Source organism: Octodon degus, unplaced genomic scaffold (assembly GCF_000260255.1).
Source record: "Octodon degus isolate 3935 unplaced genomic scaffold, OctDeg1.0 scaffold00006, whole genome shotgun sequence".
Lineage (NCBI taxonomy): Eukaryota > Metazoa > Chordata > Mammalia > Rodentia > Octodontidae > Octodon > Octodon degus.
The window spans coordinates 29490838-29512997 of NW_004524582.1; the positions used below are offsets into that span (position 1 = coordinate 29490838).

At 53.8% G+C, this 22160-nt stretch overlaps 1 protein-coding gene across 1 annotated transcript in view; it reads left to right on the plus strand.

Annotated features, from left to right (window-relative positions):
• The window catches only part of Stk32b (serine/threonine kinase 32B), a 331961-nt gene that overhangs the window by 257637 nt on the left and 52164 nt on the right, over positions 1-22160 (plus strand). The window contains exons 5-6 of the mRNA XM_004624576.2: positions 5758-5795; positions 14859-14948. Of these exons, the coding sequence (XP_004624633.1) occupies positions 5758-5795; positions 14859-14948 (128 nt within the window). The remainder of the gene's footprint in view (positions 1-5757; positions 5796-14858; positions 14949-22160) is intronic.

The window sequence follows — 22160 nt, forward strand, 5'->3', positions numbered from 1 at the left end:
AAAAAAAGCTACCAAGCTTCACTCAACAGCACAGCACAGGCTGTCTCGGGGCTGCTGCAGGGTATGCAGTAGGCCTCCCCCTGCCCCGGGCTTTTGGCATTTTCCCTCTGCTGCTTCAGCTGTTCCTGCATAGGGGAGTTTGCATCCGGGAGAGCGGGCCAGCTCATGCACCAGCCCATGGGTGTGATGCACTACGGTAAGAGCAACAGGAAAGGCTTCGCATTGAGCTGGGTGGCTGGGTGGGGTGAGGGGGACCCCTGAGCTGCTGGGGAGGGCAACCTCTGCACTAGGCATGAACCGGAGAATCGCTGGGCCCACCTAGGGGAGGAATGCGCTAAACCGAGTGCCGCCTTGGACAGGCCTTCAAGCCCCAGCAGCTGCCCGGCCTCCAGCAGATGTGCTTGGAGCTAGTCAGTGGATGCGAGGATGCATTTGCCTCAGTGCCCGAGCCTGCATCAAGGCCCGACGGAGGGCACAGCTTTGGGAATGAAGTTATTACCCGGTGTCATCCATCTTGGCAGGAGAGCAGAGGAGAGAGCCTCGCCCCACGCAGGACCATGATGTGCGCCGCGCAGGGTTATGCTGGATGCAGGATGGTGATGTGCGCCGCGCAGGGTTACGCTGGATGCAGGGCCGAAGTGCCCCGAACAGTGGTGTGCGCGCTGTCGAAGTTGCTTCCCAGCCTTCGGGCTGAGTCACAGCCACTTTATCCATATAGAATTGCGCGTTTACTGTCACATCCCAGGGACACTTTCATTTCCGAGGGTTTTTTTTCGAAACAGAATCGCAGAGGCTGCCCACCAGTGTCGTGGGCACCAGAAGCCATGAGAGAATTTATACAGGGGAGGGACAGGGCCAGATTCATGTTTTCTAAAGCCACATGGATCACACCAAAAAAGAAATCCAACTTACAGGGATGGGTTGTAATAAAAAGCAGGCTGAAATGTGAATAAAGTACTTTTTAAAAGAATATATTTCGGGGCTGGGGAGATAGCTCAGCTGTCTAAGCTCCTGCCTGACAAGCATAAGGACTTGGGTTCAATCCCCGTACCACATGCCATGCTGGCCTGGGGATCCCAGGTGCACCAAGCTGGCCACCAAGACCAGGTGTGGTGGCGCACGCCTGTAATCCCAGCGCTGGGGAGGCTGAGCAGGAGGATCACTAGAAGTGAGACCCCATACATATATATATATATATTTTTTCCTCTCAAGTATGCTTCGTGACAATGACTGCTTGCTTTAGAGTGCTGAGAATCTGAGGTCCTCAGTCCCCCTCCCAGTTCACCCAACCAGAGAACGCTGGTCCAGAAACAGCTTAGAGGAGGTCAGACTGCTGTGAGCATTTTGCTCCCCAACAGGTCTCAAGGGCACCCTAGCACATTACTGACTTCTGGGAACAGTTCTCCTCACCCTAAAAATACTGGCCTCCGAAGGCCATGTCAGGGTTAAGAGGCGTGACATATAGAACGTGCCTGCAGCGCGTGGCACCAGGTGGCCCGCTACACACCACTAATGTGCTCCAAGTGGCACCCGGCAAGCGCAAGTTATGGTCTGCTGTTAGCATCCCCAGGACTGCCAGGAACGCGGAAGTGCCTGTCTGTGCTTTGTACCCAGTCCCGGCCCACCATGGACACAGGGGAGGGAGCAGAGGAAGAAGCAAGGCCCGAGGAGCAGTGGGTGGTGCTGCCCCGTCTAACTGTTACCCAGATGCTAGCAGGAGGATGCAGGCCGAGGTGGGAGGTCCCAAGGGTTGAGGGCCAGCCTCGTTAGCTTATCCCTCATTAGCTCATCCCATGCTGACCAATCAAGTGAGAGCACAGCCAAGGGCATCCCGAGACTCACTCCCTGAGCCCCACCGAATGCATTGGGTCACCTCCCCCGGCACCTAGGCTCTTGGCTGGACCCCAGCACTGACAGGTGTCTACCCTTCCAGCAGCAGCAGCAGCCCTGCTCCCTGTGCCTGGCCCTGGGCTGGTCACTGTCACAAGAAGCATCTCAGTGATCCCTCACGAGCCCCCCAGGGTAGGTGTTATTACCCGACCTGCAGCCCAGGCTCAGTGGGCCGTGAGCTCTAGTCCCCAGGGTGTGATGAGTCCTCATGGCTGCAGGAGATCACCGGCACAGAATCCAAGAAGCCCCCACAAGGGACACTGGCAGACCTATCCTCAGAGCCCTGCCTGGCATCTGCTTTGAAAATAGTCCTGTCAATGGCTTATGGCTTATGTGCTTTGATTTGGAGCAGGGGATAGAACCAGGTTTTATGGTCTCACCTGTCTACGTTCCATTGTTGCAGCGTCAGCCTGCCCAGCTCTGAAATGATGGCCCTGTCCTCAGATAACATCATCAGCACCTCCCCATCCACGTGGGGCCTGCGGAGCCCTTCCCAGAGGCAGGAGCCCTGGCTCTCGGCGGGATGATGCTGGAGGCCTGAGATAGGGTCAGTGTGGAAAACAGGGCAGTCAGAGGTGGTCACAAAGCAGCTAAAGGAACAGCTCTGGTAGGACTCTGCCCATGCAGTGCCCTTATTTGGGTGACTCCAAGGCCGCCTCTCCTGCACATGGCTCCATGGGAGTCAGCCCCAGCCTCATCCACTCTGCTGGATGTTCAAGACACTGCCGGAGCTCTCCCGGGTGCCTCCAGGAGCAGCAGCAGCAGTCCCCACACGTCCCGTCTTTCTACACTTCTCACCCTGGAAGCTGAGCCAAGCGTCGCCAGTGCCATCGCCTCCGACACTCACAGTCACTGGGCGGAAGCTGGTATTCTGCCCATTTTCAAGATAAGATGAAGTCAGGCATAGTGGTGCACGCTTGTAACCCCAGCACTCAGGAGCCTGAGGCAGGAGGATGGCCATGAGTTTGAGGCCAGGCTGAGATAATATGATGAGTTCAAGGGCAGCCTGAACTAAAAAGAAAAAAGCTTTTCAAAATAGACTCATAAATGAGACTCAGAAAAAGTTGCCCAAGACGCTTGGCTAGGTAACTGTTCTCTCTTGCTGCAGAGCTAATTACCACCAGTACCGTGCTGACGTCCTCTGGCCAGGCGCGCAAGCCCCGGTGTCCCCAGTCTGTGAACCACATGCCCCTCTTTTCTCCAAGCTCTCCCCATGCTTGGCAGAATTCATCCTTGTGGCTGTAGGACTAAGGTCCCCACTTTCTCGCTACCCACTGGCTAGAAGCAGCATGTGTCCCTGCCACAGGGCCCACTCCCTTGTGGCAGCTCCAATCCTCCACGCCTCCAGTCTGCCAGGGAAGAGTCTCATGCAGAGCCCCAGGGTTGCTGACATGACATTTTATCAGTGTCACCCTGGGATGTAGGCTGTTGGAGCTGTCTGCGCGTGTGTCACTGGCTGATTTTCCTCTTGGCCATCTGTTGCCTGCACTGCAAAATGAGAATCTACTTCCTGGTTGTGCGGACCCCACTCTTCCTGGCCTTGGAGAGTTCAGCAGGACCCCGCTCTTCTAAGGGGCATCCCACAGTAGCTGAGCTTCTGAGCTGGCTCAAAGGGCCACACGGGCAAAGTCCAAGTGTGGCTAGGGCCGTTGTCCGTGGGTGTTCTCCGGGACAGTCGCTCCTGCCCTCATCTTGCTCCTCGGCTGCCTTGCTCTGAGCTCTGCCCTGTCTCCACTTGGCTGCCTTCTCCTCCAGGCCTGTGTCCAAATCTGCACCCCCTTTTTTCTGTAGACCTGAGTCATTGGATTGGGGGCCTGCCCTGAATCTGGGATAATTTCATCTTCCCATCCTTAACTGAGTATACCTCTGAAGACTCCATTTCCAAACAAGGCCCTGTTCTGAAGTTACAGGGGTTCCAGGGGAACCCAGTGCATCAAAGAGCACTCTGGGGTCTCTCTTCCAGCGAGCCACCTGTCCTGCTTGCGCTGTCCTGGGGCCTGGCCCCGGCAGGTGTCTTGGGGCTCATGCTCCCTCAGCCATGGCCACCACGTCCCCTATCTCTGTCCTGCAAACAAGGTCACCCCCACCCCATGATGCTGTAAAGAGTGGGCTTGACGCTTGCTGCTTCCTTTTCTTCTCCCTGCCGGGAGCTGTCCTACTCGGGAGCGGCTCACACGGGTGCCGGGGCTGCTCCTCTTGCTCTGGCTGTGTCCCTCCACAGGCGCCTGCCTCCGCGGGGCTCCCTGGCCACCAACACGTAGCATCTGTGTTTGCAGAAGATGCTGTGCGTAGTTGGCAGCAGGGGCCCATTCCCTCAATGCTCAGCGGATTCCTGGGCTCAACAAGTCACCATGAGACGAACAGTTTAAACACATAGGCTATTTCTTTCCTCCCAAGGAAGGCAGCATTTGGCCTTATTACAGACAAGCTCAGTGTGTTCTCAGGCAGAATGAATATTTGATAAACTCTGGGTGATTGCTCTTTATGGCCTAGAAAGCTGTCATTAGTTTCACTGGCTTTGGCATTTATTATAAATGAGCGCATGCAGTGTGTGTGTCTACAACCGTGTTCCAACACAGCTTTGGCGAGTGCACACACACCTCCAGGTCAGAGCTAAGCCTGTCCTGTGCCTCTTTCCCTTTACATGCTGGCCTACGGCCCACCTCCTTCACAGTGACCAGCGCTGCACCCAGTGCAGATGGGCACAACGCAAAGCCCCCACCTCTGAAAGTGCCCCTTGGAAAGCTGGGCATGGTGGCCTCCTCTCATGGTCTCAGCACTCCAGGAGGCTGAGATAGGAGGTTCATAAATTGAAGACCAGCCGGGGCAACTCAGCAACTTAGTAAGACCCTGTCTCAAAATAAAATATTAAAAAAGGGATGGGATGTAGCCCATTATGAAGGCCCTGAGGTTCAACACCTACTGTTGAAAGAAAAAACATTAAGTACTTTGTGGAAAGTGGAGGCCTGGTGCTACAATGGCGACCTGGGGCTCTGATGTCACCACACAGATTGCTCTGTGAAATGCTAGGCACAAAGGGCCAGAGAGTAGAACTTCAGAGCTCCACGGCTATATCCATCCTTGTGGTATATTCCTGTCAGGGGTGTGTGTGTGTGTGTGTGTGTGTGTGTGTGCGTGCGTGCGTGCGTGTATGTGTGTTTGACTTTGTTTTTACAACCTTTAAAGATATAAAAACAATCTAAGCTTACGGAGCACAAACACAAAACCAGGCCCAGGTGAGACAGCTCAGTGGACAAAGCGCCTACTTTGGCAAGCAGGGACCAGGGTTCAATCTGTGGTCCCGCATGCCATGCTGGCCCTGCCCTGGGGTGCGCTGAGCCAGGGACAGAGTCTGGGCATGGTGGTGCACGCCTGTAATCCCAGCACTGGGGAGGCTGAAAACAGGAGGATCACCATGAATCCAGTCTGCATAATGAGACCCTGTACCAAATACACAAATGAAAAAAAAAAAAAACAAAAAACAGGCCGAGCTGTGGACTTGGCAGGCGGGCTCCCATGTGCTGGCCTGCGAGGCCCTGTCCCTGCCAGGGGCACCAGGCATCCTCAAGGCAGGAATGACACTGACTACACACGCCATCCAATCTCTACTAGAATAGCACAGTGAAAATGCAGATGTACAGGTTGAGAGTTTTTTGGATACTTGCAAGAGAGGTGTAAAAAATTCAAAATATTTAGTAAAATAATATTCAAACAATCTGCTTGCAGTTCCAGGCCAGAAAAAGAAGTGAGACTCTCTCACCAGGGCTCGGCTAGCATGTTGACTCTCCTGCCTCGCCTGAGAGCTCCGGAGGCGGGTGCCTCAGCAGAGCCCTGAATCACATCGCCCACTTCTGTTTTCTCTTCCAGGGACATCAAGCCAGACAACATCCTGCTGGATGAGCACGGTAAGCCAGGGACTCCCTGGGGACGCTGCTGTGGAAGGCATGGGGTGCTGGGCAGCAGAGGGTGGTGAGCTGGAGGCCAGCATGGGCACATAAGGCCTCTGCTGCTCCTGTCCTGGTGGGCATCGGTGCCAGGTCTGGACTATGCACCCGCCTGGTGAGTGGAGTTGAGCCCCTGTGGCAGTTTGGGCTCTGTAGCCCTTCTGTTCATCTCCTGCTCTGGGGACAATAGGGTGAAGTGGGGATAGCTGTGGGGACAATAGGGTACAGTGGGGACAGCTGTGGGGACCTGAGACTCAGAACCACTCACCTCTCTGCTCCTCGGTGTCATAGTGGAGAAGTGGTCCCCACTTCTGGGCCCCCTGGATACCTCGAGTCAGCCTGGAGGTGTGCCTGAGATGTGGAGTGTCCACTGCTCCCCTGTGAAGGTGACATGGGTCATCTGAGGACCACATCACAGGCACGAGGTGCCATGTCTGCCCTTGGCAGAGTCCCAGGCATCCCTGTTGTACCTGACAGAGCTACCCCTCCAGTTTCTGTGTTAGATTCTGGAGTTCAGTGGTCTGGGTTTACCCTAAGGACTATGGTAGCCACAGAAGAATAGATGTCCACTGTGCTCCAGATGGACTAAGGACAGCGAGGCGTCCAGAACAGTGAAGCTAAGGACGCCCAGGAGGGAGGACGCCAGGACTGCTGCAGAAAGCGGCAAGAGCAGGGGTGAGCGTGTTTGAAGCAAAGACGAGGACTTGGGGTTCACAACAGTGTGTCTTTCGTTACAACAGTTTCTCTTGCACATTGCCTGGATCTTCGATCGCACCTCCTAAATGCACTCGTGCTTTATCATCGTGCTCAGACCTGCTAGCTACAGCAAGTCCCTGCACCCACGCGGCCTTCTCTGCTCTGATGTCTGCTTAGCTTCCTGATCTTGCAGGGTGGTTGGACACAAGCAGCCTGGCTGGGCTGCTCCCAGTGTGGAGGTCGCCCTGAGTTGGGAGGTGGCTCTGCTGTGCTGGCTGGACTCCCTGGCAGGCCCAAGGCTCAGCTCCCTCTGCTGGCTGTCACTTGGGCCTGGGCCCCCTAATCCTTCTCTGGGGGCTTACCTGGCTGGCTTTTTCCTGGCCATACAAAAGCAAGAGCAGGGACAGCCATGTCACACAACTGGCCACATCTCGTTTTATACAGCAAGTCACATGGCCAAACCCAAACCCAGAGGTGAGCACTGCGGAATCCCAGAGCCTCCAAGATGATCCAGACCGGGACAAGTGCCGAGGGGACACATGCAGACGCTGCCCAAGAGTGCTAGTGGAAGACACTGACGGAGGCTGCTGGGACCCTGGCACGGGGGTGCTAGCCTTTTCCCCCACAAAGTGCTAGGCTGCACAGGAGACCAGCAGGGAGGGGAGTCAGTGCCGCAGGGGGAGCTTTGCATTGGGCCCTGGGTCTCCAGTGCAGAGCTCACTGAGGGAGACTCCACAGGAGCCTATCCCCACGCCCTTCCCTATTTCCGAAGTAGTCCCTGCCTTGTGGTGGCAGACATACCACCAGCCAGCCTTGTGCCTGTGATGGCGGGATGCACGGCCTCTGTCACCAAGGAGCCCTGCTCTGTGTGATGGCCCCCAGTGTGCCTGCCTGTCCCCTGCTGAGTGTCAGTGGGTTCCACCAGGACCACCCAGCTCTCAACCATCTTTGGGGGGCCACTGGCACTTTTATAGTTCCCAGGTCATCTTAAGGTCTAGTCCAGGGCTGAGGCAGGGACAGAAACCTGACCCAGTAAGTGTGGCCCAGCAGGACCACTGCCGGGCACCAGGACAGCTCAAGGTATAAAGGCCAGGGGCGTGTGGAAGGTGGGCTTCCCGGAAGAGACTGACCCATGTTGACCCTGGGCCCTGGGGGTCTGCAGAGCCTCACAGAAGCCCCGTCTCTTCCCACAGCCTTCTGTGGGGCACTGTGCGGGTTACCAGCTGTCCAGATCCTGGACAGCTGGTGACGCAGGGGCTGCACCCAGAGCACATTTGTTCTCCTCACTGCCCAGGACCTGGATTTCTGCTGCTTCAGGGCCGGAGTCTTGCTGACCCCTCCCAGGCCTAGCCAGGCCCAGAACTAGGAAACAGGTCCCATGGGGCATGCTCTCCGGCCACAAGCCAGCCACACTGAGAGCCCCCCAACACCTGCTATAGGTGGCTCCCTGCTCCGGAACATGGTGTGCACACATGCCCTGAACTCCTGCACTGAAACTGTCCTCACCGGCCCATGCCACGGCTGCTTCCCCAGCAGGCCCGTTCTTCCTCACAAAAACCACAGCACAGCACCGCCCCTCCCAGCCCTCCTCGGCTCCACATGCAGGCCTTCTCAGCATGGTCTGTCCATTTCGGAACCACAGCAAACCACCTTTCCAACGGCAACTGGCTTGGGGTCTGTTGGCCTTAGTGCACGTGCGTGCGTGCGTGCATGCGTGCACACACATACACACAAACACACTTTCCATTAATGCCCTAGATTTCAAGATGCTCATTAGCTGGCTCATCTCACAGGTGTGCCCTCCATCTGTCGCTTGCACATGTGGTGATAAATTTGGTGGCCGTGCCCCAGAACAGCCGTGGCCAACAGCATTAACACCCCTCCTCCCTTGGCAAACATTTTATATGCTGTTCCCTGCATGCCAACAGGATGAGACTCCAGGAAAATCTAAAACTGGGCATGAGTTGTTGATAGCAATCAGATCCAGGGAATGCAACAGCAAAAGTGGGGTGGAGAACCCCAAAAAGAGGTCTCCTCCAGGTCTCAGGATCCCCTGGTGAGCGCTGCCAGCCTAGACAGGTCCTGTGAGTGTAAGAGAAAAGCACAGAAGTGGGCTAAAGCCCCCTAGGTGATGCTGGGGAGATAGGAGGGCTGGTAGGAAGGGAATTTCCGCCTGCGTGCTCTGCGGGACATGGTGCCGGTGTCCTAAGGGCCCCATATGTGAGCCTCTGCTGCCCCCTTAGCCAGCCTGGAGTTACCCTGACGAACCCCCCCACAATGAAGGCTGAAGCAGCAGCAGTGCACCTTCTTGCAGTCTGAAAGTCCCGAGTTAGGGCCCAGCAGGGCCTGCTCCTCCTGGAGGCCCTTCTCCTCGCTTCCTGTGGCCCCCTAGCACGTGCGAGCGCACACCCAGTCTTGACATCACGCCCTCCCTGAGTGCAGGGCTGTGGCCAAGTTCCCCTTTGTTCCAAGGTCACTGGTCACCAGTCAGACCAGGTTAGGGGGCCCACTATTCCCACTATTCCAGTATAACCTCATCTTAACTCATAACATCTGCTGTGCCATGGTGTCTGTCTAGGCTCCCCTAGGGAGCCTCCTGCGGTCTGAGGCAGGCCTTTCGGAAGAGGATTAGGCCATGGGAGCGCTCTAAATTGTTACCAGGAGAGGCCCCTGTTCCTCCCATCCCTGCCCCTCCCTTGGCTCCACTTCCTGGCCATCGCACTGTGAGCAGCTCTCCTCCGCCAGCCCTCCCTGCCCTGGAGCCAGCGAGCCCTGGGCTGACACTCCTAGAGCCTGTGGGCCCCAATAAACCACCTTTCTTTAAACTGTGGGGTCAGGTATGGTGTCCCAGTGACAAGAAAGTGTCGAGGACATCCAGGGACTCTCTTTGCAGTAGGAGCGTATTCTGAGGCTGTGGGATCAGGGCTTCGGTAGATGAGCGGGAGGGCTTGATTCTGTCCATAGCAGCATCGCCGTCTTGCCCCTGGAACTTGGGTAAAGAGGAAAGCAAGGATGGAGCCGCCAGAGACAAGGCAGCTTCCTCACTGCCAACAGAGGCTTGAGTGTAGGAGGGTTGGGAGAGGCTCCTGACCCCGGGACGTGGAGCCCCTTGGTAAAGGAGGGCTTCCCAGCAGGACCTGCAGAAGGGACCCTGTGCCCTGCCAAGGGGAAGTGGACAGAGCGAAGCTGAGTGGGTTTGTTCTCGCCAGTAATCACCGTGCCGTGGTCTGAATGCATGTACCTGTCTTCCCAGATCGTGCATTGAACCCTCACAGCCCAGGTGGAGGTCTTGGGAGATGAGGAGGACTGGTAAAGTGAGGGCTGAGCTGACAAAAGGGCTATCAGTGCCCCCAGAAAAGAGGCCCCCAGAGAGCTTCCTCACCCCATGTGTCCTGTGTGGACAGTGAGAAGGTCCCGCACAGCTCGGAGTCCCCAGACATTGCCCCAGGCACCTTGACCTTGGCTTCCCAGGCTGCAGACAGTAAGAAATGCGGACCCAACTTCCATACGCTCCCAGCGTGTGGTGGTGGCTCTCACAGCCACCTTCTGTGGCCCAAGGGCCAGCTGTGTGCTCATCCTAGATGGTGCTTGTGGAAGTCAGTGGGTGTGACAGTCCTTCCTCCCTTGTTCCCTCTGGCACCAGGCCCTGATTACAGCCCAGCCTGAGGGCTATCCCAGCACTCAGTGCTCCTAGGCTAGCCTGGTTTCCCAAGCCACAGTTACCTGGAGAGGGTCCCTCCTGCGCTGGGATGCACAGAAAGCAGTTGTCCTGCCACCCTGCACCCTGGGCAGTAAGGGCGCCATTGCTGGGCAATCCAAGAGAAAGGCATGGCAAGGCTTGGTGAGGCAGTCCCCAGAAGCCTGCCTGGGGTCAAAGTTCAGGTCTAGGGCCTTAGCTGGACAGTCAGGGCCTCAGCTGCTCATGTCATGAAAGGTAGCCGGAAAGTAGGTGTTCAGCCAGGTGGTGCCTGGAGCCCACTCACCCTTGGGTTCTCTCCTGGGAAGAGGCCTCAGCTTGGCCTGTGTGCATCTCATCTGCAGAACCTGTACTTGGCCCAGGGCTGAGCTGTAGAAGAGTCAGACAGGGGCTTCTGCTGCCCTTACGACATAACAGGTAGCAGACAGAGGGGCAGGAGGAGACGTGAGCACTAGGCCACGGCATCCTGGGTGACATGACACCTGAGGGAATCATGGTGCAGGCACTCGTGGCTAGGAAAAAATGGAGCTTCAGAGCTGCTGTCAAATCACATGCCCAGCACAGCCAGGTGGGCAGGATGTATGTCAGCCCAGTGGCCGGGGCCTTGCCCACAACCCACTGGCCAGCAATCCAGTCCAATGGCATTGAGAGCCACAGAAGTCAGGAAAAGGTGAGGAACTCAGAACATTCTCCAAGGCCCTTGGAGACGGGTGGTCTCCCTGAGGCCTCAGAGAGCATGCAAATGGGGATAGGCTTTGTGGGTCACAGTGGGCCCAGGGAGAGTGCTGGAAGGCATGGGGACAGGAGTGCCCTGCCCTATCTCAGCCAAGTGGCTCAGCTGCAGCGTGGACTCATTCAGCTTCCACTCTAGGCCATTTCCCTTTGAACCACTGGAGCAGGCAGGTGTCCCCATCTTGCAGCCAGGACACAGGCAGAAGCTCAGTCCAGCAGAACAGAAAGAATCCCAGGGTCCCTTCAGCCTTTATCAGACAAAGGCTTGCTCTGCAAGCGGCCAGACCTCCTGCTGCCGGAAGCCTGGAGAAGCTCGGCTCAGCTTGTGTGTGGCATCTGATTGGCTTTCTTTTCCTTTTTGCTGTGGTTCTGCGATAAGCCGCTGTGATCTCTGTGAAGATAAGTGAGAGGGAAAGAGTCGCACTGCGCTCTGCGTGCTCCCGGGGGAGGATGGGCACCAGCACTGCTGGCCGTGCAGAGGCCTCGGAAGCACAGTTATTTTTAGCATGAGTGCAGGGGAGCTGGGGACACCACGGCCATGGCAAGACAGCTGGGCTTACAGCTCCGGGCGTCCCTCCCTCGGGCAGGCTTCCAGCTTCTGCATCTCTCCTTCCTTCGGGCTCAGGCATGATGTGGACCCTGTCCTGCAGCTGAGATGCAACAGACACTCAAGTGAGATGTCCCCCAAATTCAGTATGACACCAGAGGGGCGGGGCAGGAGGCTGCTGCCCACAGGCGTCCGGCCTGGCTCCGGGTCTGCTCCCCTCGGGAGCGCTATCTCAGTGCTGGCCTGACAGACTCCCAGGGAGCCATCGCAGCAGGACCCACTCCCCCTGAGCAAGGCCGGCCACTCGGGGCGGACTGTCCCCTTGAAATGGCCTCATCCTCTCCCCAGATGTGGCCTGCTAGGTTCCAGAGAGACAGCTGCCTCAGCTACCCATTTGCTGACCATTTCCTCACAGAGTCTATCAAGGAAGGGAAGATGCTCGGTGGATGGGATCGCGGGGTGCCTTGAGGGGGCTGTGGGTGCTTTCTCCCTGATCTGCAGGGAGGCTGCCAGCCCAGCCTGCAGGGAAGTCCTTGCCTTCTGGGGCATCATGAAGTGATGTGAGGCATCAGTCATCGTAGCCCCGACTGAAGTGTGGGACTTCACCCTCCATCCTCCTCCTCCGATACCACGACATCCACAACTGAGCGGTGTTCGGCAGGGGCAGGTCCAACCCTGTCCGCCACCTTCGGCACAGATAGGTGCTCAGCAAAGAATTCCTCACAGATGGAGAACAATGCAGCTCTCAGTCACGTGGTGTCACGATTTTCATCCTCAGAAAATAGCCCAAGTTCCAGCTGCCTGTGGTAGCAACACTGACAGTGGCCTGAATGATTACAAAAATCCCAGAAAGGGAGCCTGAGTTGGACCATCTGAAAAAGGGACATTGCTGCAGTCTAAACAGAGGGTGCCCCCCCCCCCCCCGTGAGCAGCGTGGTGTCTCTGCACGTGTAAAGCATGAAGGAACGCAACCGATTTATGTGTGAGGCCCCTTGAGTTCAGCCTTTCGTTTGAGGGGTTAGTTGGTCAGTCAGGAACCCCTCCACGAGTCTTTCCTGGGCCAGGCCAGTGCACAGGCCCTGGGGCCCCGGAAGCGAGCAAGGCTCTGCGCCACAGATGGGCCTGCGTGTGCTAACTTGCGCAGACGTCCTGGGGGATAGCTAGGTACAAAAACACGATTTTAAGAATGCCTCCTGGGTAGGATCTCGCCATTTAAAAGCAAACTCGGGTTCTAAGACACATGGATGTGTTTGCATAGGCCCAGGGAAGACCATGGAACAGTGACAGAGACTGGTGTGACCGCATGGGGTGGAGGAGGCTCACAAGGGAGGCCATGGAAAGCGACCCCAAGCCGCGCTCTGTGCTCCTCGACTCAGCAATGAGCTGCGCCTTCCGTGATACCAGTGCCATGTGTCCTGAGGGGAGGGACAAATGGAGGAAGACCAAGTGGCAGCCAGCCTCGGGGCCCCCCATGCTGCTGCTGCCAGGGCTGTGTGCAGCCTGGGCAGGCACTGCCTAAGGAAGTGACATGGGGAGCTGCCTGGTGGATTGGCCCTGGCTGCAGAAAAGCCGTGCCTTGGCGGGGTAATAACACGGCAGGCAAAGACGGATGCGTCCCAGCAGATACTGGCTCTGCCGCAGCACCTGGACAGTACCGCAGATCGTTACTACGCCAAAGCGGGGCTGCCACAGCACCTGGGGCCCTGGGGTGGGGGGCAGCACAGCCGCCGCACACACCTCGGGCTGGCAGCTGAGCCCGTGGCGCAGGGCACACATTGACACCTGGTGGCTTTGCCATGTGCCCTGGCTGGTCACATCAGGCGCTCCTCGCAGGCCCTCCCCAGGCCTCGCTGCATCCCTGTCAGACCTGCTGCAGACAATGTCCTGTCTCTTGGGGGTGCCCTCCAAGTCCCCCCATTTTCTGTATGCCACCGACCTACAAGGCATGATCCGACACGACAGTAATGTTTACATTTTTAACACCACAGGAGAGGACACATAGCCACTCACGTCCTCCAGAACACTTCACGGCTTCGTGACGACGCCTGTCCACCTAAAATACTGCAGCACGACCTTGTTCACCTTCTCATGGCGTCTGGCTCTTCCGCAAAGCCAGAATGACAATGAGAGGTGGTTTTGGCCCATCCAGGATATGGAGGCAGCCACACCAGTGCACCTTAGCCACCTGTGAACGAGGACTCCCGGAGCGGAGCGGCTGCTGGGAACGGGAGGAGGCGCCGAGTGTGCTCAGGGCGAGGGAGGCGCCTTGAGAGGGAAGCGTGGCAGTGTGTCTCTGGCTGTAAGAAAGGCTTTACCATGTAAATATCCACTGCCCTGTTAGATCACACCTCCGAAGTGTTTGAACCCCACATCCCGAACACAGCCCTCAGACTCAGGGCTGATGAAACCCAGCCAGCCATGTGCCACGGTGTGGTGACAGACAAAGGCAGCGTGCCCGCAGCAGAGCTGTCGTGAGGGGCTCGGCGCCGGCTCCTTTCAGGCGCAGATTCCTGGATGACAGGTGCTGCCGTTCAGGGCTTGCCTTGGGTCCCCCTCCTTCTTCCGCCTCTCCCCTTCACCCTGAGAGCCCATACCCCTGCTGCCTCCCTTCCCCCCATCCGCACTCACCATTCCTGAGCACCCCTTCATTGTGCTCCTGGCTGTCCCGGGTCCCTCCGGCTGCCATCACTCCATGTGACTGGAGCATGGTGCCAACCCCACTGCGCCCCACTAAACCCACAGAGCTCCATCCTCGCCGAGGGCCTCACTGACTGCAGTGGCAACAGCAGCAGGAGCACCTCGCCCACCCGCCGGCCGTCGTCCACTCACTGCGGCCCAGAGCAGGACCCTACGGCCACCTGTGGCTCACCTCCCAGGCGCCTTCTTCTCCACATCGGTGTCTCTCAACTTGGGAGCCCTACATTTCAAAAACCCTGCTCCTTGACATAAATACATTTACAGATAAGGTACACATAGTACCAAATTCCCATTGTAAACCATGCACAATAAATACATATGTATATAGTTTTGGTACTAAGGTTTGAACCCAATGCTTCCCTACTGAATTACATTTTCATATCCTCTCTGTTCAATTTTGAGAGAGTCTTGCTAAATTGCTGAGTCTGGGCCTGAACTTGCAGCCCTCCTGCCTCAGCCTCCTAGAGCACTGAGATTAAAAACATACACAATGAAACCCAGTTTACACAGATTTAAAGCACGGGGTCAACTGTTACTGTAACCCAAAACTCTAATTTTCTCCCTGTTCTTTACCTTGCAGACCACAGATCTCTGTTGCATGAGGAAAGAGCCCCGCACCGCAGCGCTCACTGAGGCTCTGTGTCTGTCATTGCAGGGCACGTTCACATCACGGACTTCAACATAGCGACTGTTGTCAGAGGAGCAGAAAAGGCCTCCTCCATGGCGGGGACCAAGCCCTACATGGGTGAGTGACCTGGGCTCCTGCCAAGGGCTCCGCTTCCGCTCAGCTTCATGGCCGCCCTCCACCCTGCACCCGCTCCGCCTGTCCCCAGGGGGTGCTGGTCTCTCTGCCCCTCTCCACCATCGGCCACTGTCACCTCTGCCAGGAGACCCCCCATTTCCTGGGTCACACTTGCACAAGTGGAGCAAAATGATCTTTTTTTTTCCATTGAAATCTAATAGTATTGCCCAAATAGAACTGGACTTTGGTTGCCCTGGATCTGTAGTCTTAGGCACACGGTGCTCTTTCAATGCATAATTTCTCGATGCTTTTCATGTCGCAGCATTTTATGGAGGCATCGCTGTCCTGTGGATTCTGTTCCCTTGCTTTGTCTTTAATGTCACCCGTTTGAATGTTGTGTCTTGTTTGCCAATCTTCAATATTTGTCATTTCTAATATGTTTAGTTCTTACTTTAAGTTTTCAAGTTTTCTCCTTGTTATCTTTCTCTGAAGGTTTTGTTTATTGTGTTCATTTGTTTTGGGTGCTTTCTAGGGGATTTTATTCCTGAAACAATTCGCTTTTATTTCTATTTATTTTCTGGGGATCTTTTGCCTGACTGCTGATGAATTTTATTCTAATGTAGGCTGGGTCTTCCCTGTCTTGTTTAACTTTCTTAATGTCTTTACCCACTTTTAATTCTGAATGCTTACATTGGCTATCAAATCCTGTGCGTCAAACTCTGTTAAGGCTTAGGCTTGGAACAGTAACGTCATACAATGCCTCGGCTGTGGTGGTAGACCAGGGGCAGCGGGGCGACCTCAGCTGTATCTGGCCGGGCTCCCTCAGGCACACGTATTTAACTGGACAGAGTCAGCAGAGGTGAGCGGGCCTCTCTTCATGTCATCTGCTGTCATCTAAGGACGCCCACGAGCCTCCTCAGCTGGTGCAGCGCTTCCAAACGGTGCACCCAAGCCCTGCACACTGCCCAAGACCACGTGTTTCCCACTCCTGAGCTTCCATTGGCCAGAGCAGGTCACATGGCCACCCCTGGGCGGGGCCTTGGGGCCACCGTACCAGAAGGCACTGTCCACTGGGGACCATGCGTGATACAAATCACCACGGGCCTTTGACGTTGTTTGAAACAGCTTGAAAACTTTTTGTTTCGTTGGCACAGCTTTCTCGAGTGCCCTCACTGCAATAGCATTATTTCAGTCCTTCCTCTTTGTGTTTTAATAATTTTGAATGAAATTTGACTTTGATTTTATTCACTTATTTTTTAAATGAAACAGGTTAGCTTGGACTTGTAGAATATGATGTGGATCGGGAGAGGTTTCATCCGTGGGTAGAGCCCACCGTCCTTCTGTTTCATGGAGTATTAAAACTAAAACAGCTTGCCACCTGAGCGTTCTAGCTCCGTCTGCCCCATTTCTCTCTGGGCACCTTCCTTCCTCCGGATGTGGGACCCCTGTCCTGCCCCAACTTTTCTGTAAGGTACCTTCCTAGAAAACACTTAGGTTGTAGGGACTGGAATTTGTGTCCTAAACCGCTTTCCTCCTCCAGAGCTGGCCACCCCGTCACTCCCCCTGGGAGCTGGGAGAGCTCCTGCCGGGTCAGCCCGCCCCATGGACCTGCCGGACATTCTGGAGATCTTGGCTCCGGGTCTCCTGCATGCGGGTCTTTGCTGCTCCTTGTTTCTTTCTGTACAGAAGTCACCACCATAGAGCTCTTGCCGCTGTTCAGGTCTCTTTTTCCCGCTCGTCTGCATTTTGTGGTTGTGGGCACAACTTCATTTTGAAGTAATTACATCGAAGAGCTTTGCATGTAGCTCTGCATTTGCTCTGCCAGCTTGTATGAGCAGATTTATAGAAATTCAGAATCTGCTCAACTAAGTAAAGTTGTCAGGAAGTGATGGAAAAAACAGTAGGCCTGGTATGGTTAAGTCATTGTGTCAATACGGGAAGTTGAGAAGCTTAATGAGGTGATTCAGCGGTCTGCACGCAGGGCCTAGAGGACCCCTCCCCTGTACCTCCCCCCGCACAGGGTAAGGAAGGAAAAGAGGCTTGCTCTGTCCCTTTTGTTTTTGCTGTCTTATGCTGCCATGAACTATCACCCCTCTGCCATGTGCCACCCTGCCTTGGAGCCAGCTGATTACAGACTGAAACCTCCACACATTGTGCTAAATAAGCCTGTCCCTCCTTAATTTTGGGTGTCAGATATTTTGTCTCAGCAGTGAGAGAAAAGCAAGCAAGTCAAGGCCACTTTGTTTTGAGTGTTTGCTGTGTGTCAGGTCCTCAGCTAAGTATTTCTCACCTCTAACTTCTTTGGATGCCAAGGAATAGGAGGCAGACATGGTCATTTATTCTTGCTTTAGAGTAAATGGAGTTTAGAGTTGAGGGAGCAGGGGCTTGGAGAGCAGGGTGACTTCAAGTGGACATGGTTGGCGAGTCAGGCCCAGGTTGGTATGACGCTGAGCTCCGAGCTCTGTGGTGCTGCTCAGCCTGGCCTCAGTGACCAGGGCGGCCCTTAGCAGAAATGCTGGGGGCTATGCACAGTCCTAAGTCTGTTCTCTGTGAAGGGGTCCCTGGGGACACTGAACACTCACTCTGCAGGCATTCCCTGGGGATCACCTTTCTGAGGTCCCTTCCAGAGGGATCTGCCACTGCAGCAATTGGAGCTGGGTGGTCAGTGCCTTTAGACTCAAGAGAAAACAAAGGAGCGTAGCTCGGGGACTGGCCAGGTGGGAGCAGAGGGAGGACGGGCAAAGCTGGCTGCTCGGGTGCCTGGTTTATGCAGCTGAGTGCATTCTAGATTGGGGTTCACTGTGTGGGGGAAACTGGCAGCTGCCCCAAGCTTGTGGGCTGCTGGGGATCCTGGGGTGATGAATCTTTGTGGAGCTGGTGTTCAGGAGCCAGAGAGCAGTGTGGGATGTACGTGCTCATAGCTAAAGTCCAAGTACTAAGGTGACATAGTAGAGGTCAGGGCAGGACACTGACATTCAGGAGAGGGGAGCACCAGCAGGGACACCGGAGTACCATGCCAGACATGATGGGCACACAGCACCTCCATGTACGCTGAGGACACAGAGGCCAGGCAGCACGCAGGAATCCCTGACTTGCAGCCTCCTCCGTGATCCTATAAAGTACCTGTGACTGCCTGCAGGCTGTTTCCAGAAAGCAGACTGAGCACAAGGAATGTCGCTCCAGGGCCACTAGAGAAGCTCAGTCGTTTCCTACCAGGCCTGCCTGTCTGCCCTTTGACGCTGCACCCTGCAGATTTACCTAGCAGAGACTGCACCTGGGCCCCCGGCCTCATCCTGGTCTCACACTGAGCACGAGGCAGCTTGTCCTGGCACTTGCCTCCAGGAGAGGGAAACAGTGCTGCACCCAGATTTGAGGGGAAGAAGAAAACATGCATGTAACGTGGCCCTACTGTGTGCCAGCCACTGCATTTCATCACTGTACACCCCTCTCACATTCCACAAGATGTCAGGTAGCCTTCCTGGGGTCATGCCACCACTGGGCGTGGAGGAGCTGCAACTTGAGGCCCATCCATTTGGATCAGAAGTCCAGGCTGTTGTCTCTGTGACACAGAGCTCCAGAAGCAAAAGCTGTGTTTCTCAGACAAGAAAGAAGCTGATTGTCCAAGCTGTAGAGAAGACTCGAGCTTCTGCCGCCCTAATTAGGACAGCCTCCGGCCTGAGGTAGTGAACAGTGCCCAGAGGAGATCTCTGCGTCTTGGTGTTCCATGGGGCTGTGTTTCGGAGGTCGTCGGGGTAACAGCATAGGCAGCGGGTCTAGTGTAGAGGACGGAGAGGGGTAGTCTCTCTCACGGAAATCTAATCCCACAGGTCCTGGGGCTGTAAGTTCCTAATGCCAAGTGGCAGGCCTGTGCATTTCACTCACCTTAGCTGTCCAGTTTCCAGGCCCAATTACAAGTTCCCAGAAGGCTCCAAATGCAGATCCAGAGAACCAGCAGATGAGTATGGTCCCCAGAGGATGCCCGCAAGGGATGATTCCCGCAGAAGCATTTGCATAGAACTAAATTTTCATTCATTAGAAGAGCAGATGGGATTCACAATTGCACAAGGGATGAAAACTCTCGCATGTGTCAGATTAGAAGTCAGAAATGTTCCAGCCATCACCTAGGGCTTACTGAAGCCCTGACGTGGTGAGTCTGACGTGGAAGAAAGCTGAGTGTCCATGCAATGATTTGCTGATTAAGAGGAGGCCTGCGGACCTGAGTGGGGCACGAAGCTGCCGACCTGAAGCTCAGGCCGGTGGGGAAGCAGGGTGTGAGCAAAGCCTGTGGAGCTCACAGTCATGGCAGCCGGCGGTGTGGCCCAGGAAGGGCAGTTCTGGGAAGAGGGAAGATCCAGCTTGTATGGCCATTTTAGGATGAGCCTGAAAGGTGGACAAGGTGACAACCCGAGTGAGACTTGAAGGTTCTGTCAGGTAAAACACAGAAAGCTGGGCAGACAGAGGGAAACCCAGGGCAAGAGCAAAAGCAAACAAGGGTGAAACTGTGCTGGAAGAACCCAGCAGGGCCACACTATAGAGCTTAAGGACTAACAGGGCCATCACTGCCCCTGCAGCAGGGTGAGCAGCGGAACAGCGTGGGGGGTGGCCCCTCCCGCTGCTGCTGCTGTGACCCAGGTGGACCAGAGGGCTGCAGAACAGCCCCTCTCCCCTCACTCTGCCACACCTGAGGTGAGCTGTGTGGGAAGGTAGAGACCAGAGAGAGTGACAGTGACACGGCAGTGTTCTGACTAGGGTGTAGAAGACGGACACGTGAGATAAGCAGCGTGGGAAAGTCCAAAGCAGCAGTAAGAACACAAACCAACAGGCGGAAAGCTAGGTGAGCCAGCACTGTGCTTGGGGACAAAGTCATAGAACAGAAGCAGGTGGGTGGGCCTAGCCCTGTGTTCGTTCGTTCTCTCTCTCTCTCTCTCTCTCTCTCTCTCTCTCTCTCTTTTCTTTTCTTTTCTTTTCTTTTCTTTTCTTTTCCTCCTCTAAACAGCTGGGGAGTCTCCAGCCACAGAGAACAAATCCCAGCCACACCCAGAGACCACGCTCAGGTAATTCCTTGCCTACTCCCTCATTCTTTCTCTTCCACCACATTCTCTGGTTTCCCAGTCTGCATGGTGAGGCTTTGTCCTCCAGCCTTACATCTACTTTCTTTTTAGTTATCTTTATTTTATCCAGGATCCTTTGTAAATCTCTCCACTCTAACAAGGGAGAACACTTTGAATACAAGTTCCCAATTTATGATGAATTCTGTCATATAATTGTTGATTTTGCTCTTATGCTTTAAGGTAAAAGATTAATAGCTACCACAGTTTGTCAGTTTTTAAGCTGTGTTGACAATATCATTACTGCTAATTGCACTACGTTAGCTACAGTGGCATATCTGTTATGATCAGTGTTCTCTCTTGTGTGACAGTACCAGAAAGCTGAGGGATAATGACCTCACCAGGCCCTTCACCAAAGGACTGGGGACTGAGCCAGACATACTAGCATCTCACTCTTCATTAGCTGGGCACTTGGGACCTTGGGATAGGCACAGGCCAAGAAGCTTCTACATGCAGAAGACACCCCCAAGGAGCAGCCTTTTCCTAGAGAGGATACGACAGCAGTGATATAGCTTACCTTCTACAAAAACTTACAAGTATCAACACAGAAAACAAAAATAAAATTTTTGAAATAGAAAATGACAAGACACTGAAGTAAGATACAGTCCCAGACCCCCAGCCCGTACCGAATTGGTCCAAGAGACAAGATAGAAGAAAATGAAAGACACACACCTGAAGTTTCTGAAATGACAGTGACTAGAGTAAAGAAACAAATCCATGAGGCTATAGAGGTAATCATATCAAAATCCCTCAGGTTAAAAAGGAAAAAGAAGAAATGTCAATATTCACAAATAAATTGCTCAGCAAGCCTAGAGTAGAGGTAGATTAAAAAACAGATGATGATAGGAAAAGGATGGAAGCCATAAATGATCATTATAGGAAAGAAACAGAATGTCTAAAATGGATTCAAACAGATGTCCAGGAAGTTAGAAATTCCACTGAAAGCTGGCAAAACCACTTGAATGAAACTGAAGATAGACTTTCAGACCTTGAAGATGGGATCAAGGTGAGTAATTGTGAAAAGAAAATCACACCTAAAAATAGCAAGGCATCATGAAATAACAATTCAACAGCTGCAAGAGAATGGGGGGAAAACAATATAAGACTGGTAGATGTCAATGAAAAAGCAGGAGTCGACAAAAATGACTTAAAAAGATTATTTGCAGAAGTAATAGAAAATTTCCCATATGGGAACAGAATTTGACATACAAATAAGTGAGGCATATAGAACCCAAATTAGCCATGACCAAAATCAAAACTATACCTAGGCATGTAATAATCAAGATCCCAGAAATTCAGCACAAGACCAGAATTTTAAAAGCTGTTTGATTAAAAAAAAAAAATCACCTATAAAGAAAAGTCCATCAGAATCATGGCAGACTCCTGAACAAAAAGCCTCAAATCAAAAAGAATTTGAAATGAAGTATTTCAAGTCCTGAAAGAAAGGAACTTCCAACCCAGATTGATGTGCCCTGAAAAAATATCTTTCAAAATTCATGGTGAAATAAGATACTTCCATAAAAAGAACAACTTCAGAAATCTATGACCACCAAACAGAGTACAACCCTACAGAATACTGAAAGATAGACAGAGATAAAAACTGACCACAGTTCTAATAACAACAACACAAAGAAACCACCATGGAGGGCAAGCAATTAAACGGGGGGAAGCACAGAACCAACTGTGGGAACATAACATGACACAGATAAGCCAACGTATACCAGTGATAGCCACCAATGTAAACAGCCTGAGTTCACCAAGCAAAAGAAATAGACTGACAGAATGGATCAAGAAACAAGATCCAAAAATGTGCTGTATATAAGAAACACATTTAACTCAAAAAGAAATTCATAGACTAAAAGTCGAATGATGGGAAACCATACTCCATGCACCAGAAAGCCAGAAAAAAAGGAAGGTGTAGCTGTTCTGTTTGCAGACACTGTGAACTTCAAGCCAAGAATGTTCAAAGGAGATTTTAGAAGGTCAATAAATACTTGTTAGGAAAAAACTCCAAGAGGAAAAGATAGCAATCATAAATATGTATGCACGAAATTTGAGAGAAATACATAAAGCAAATATTAATAGACACGAAAAATCAAATAAGAAA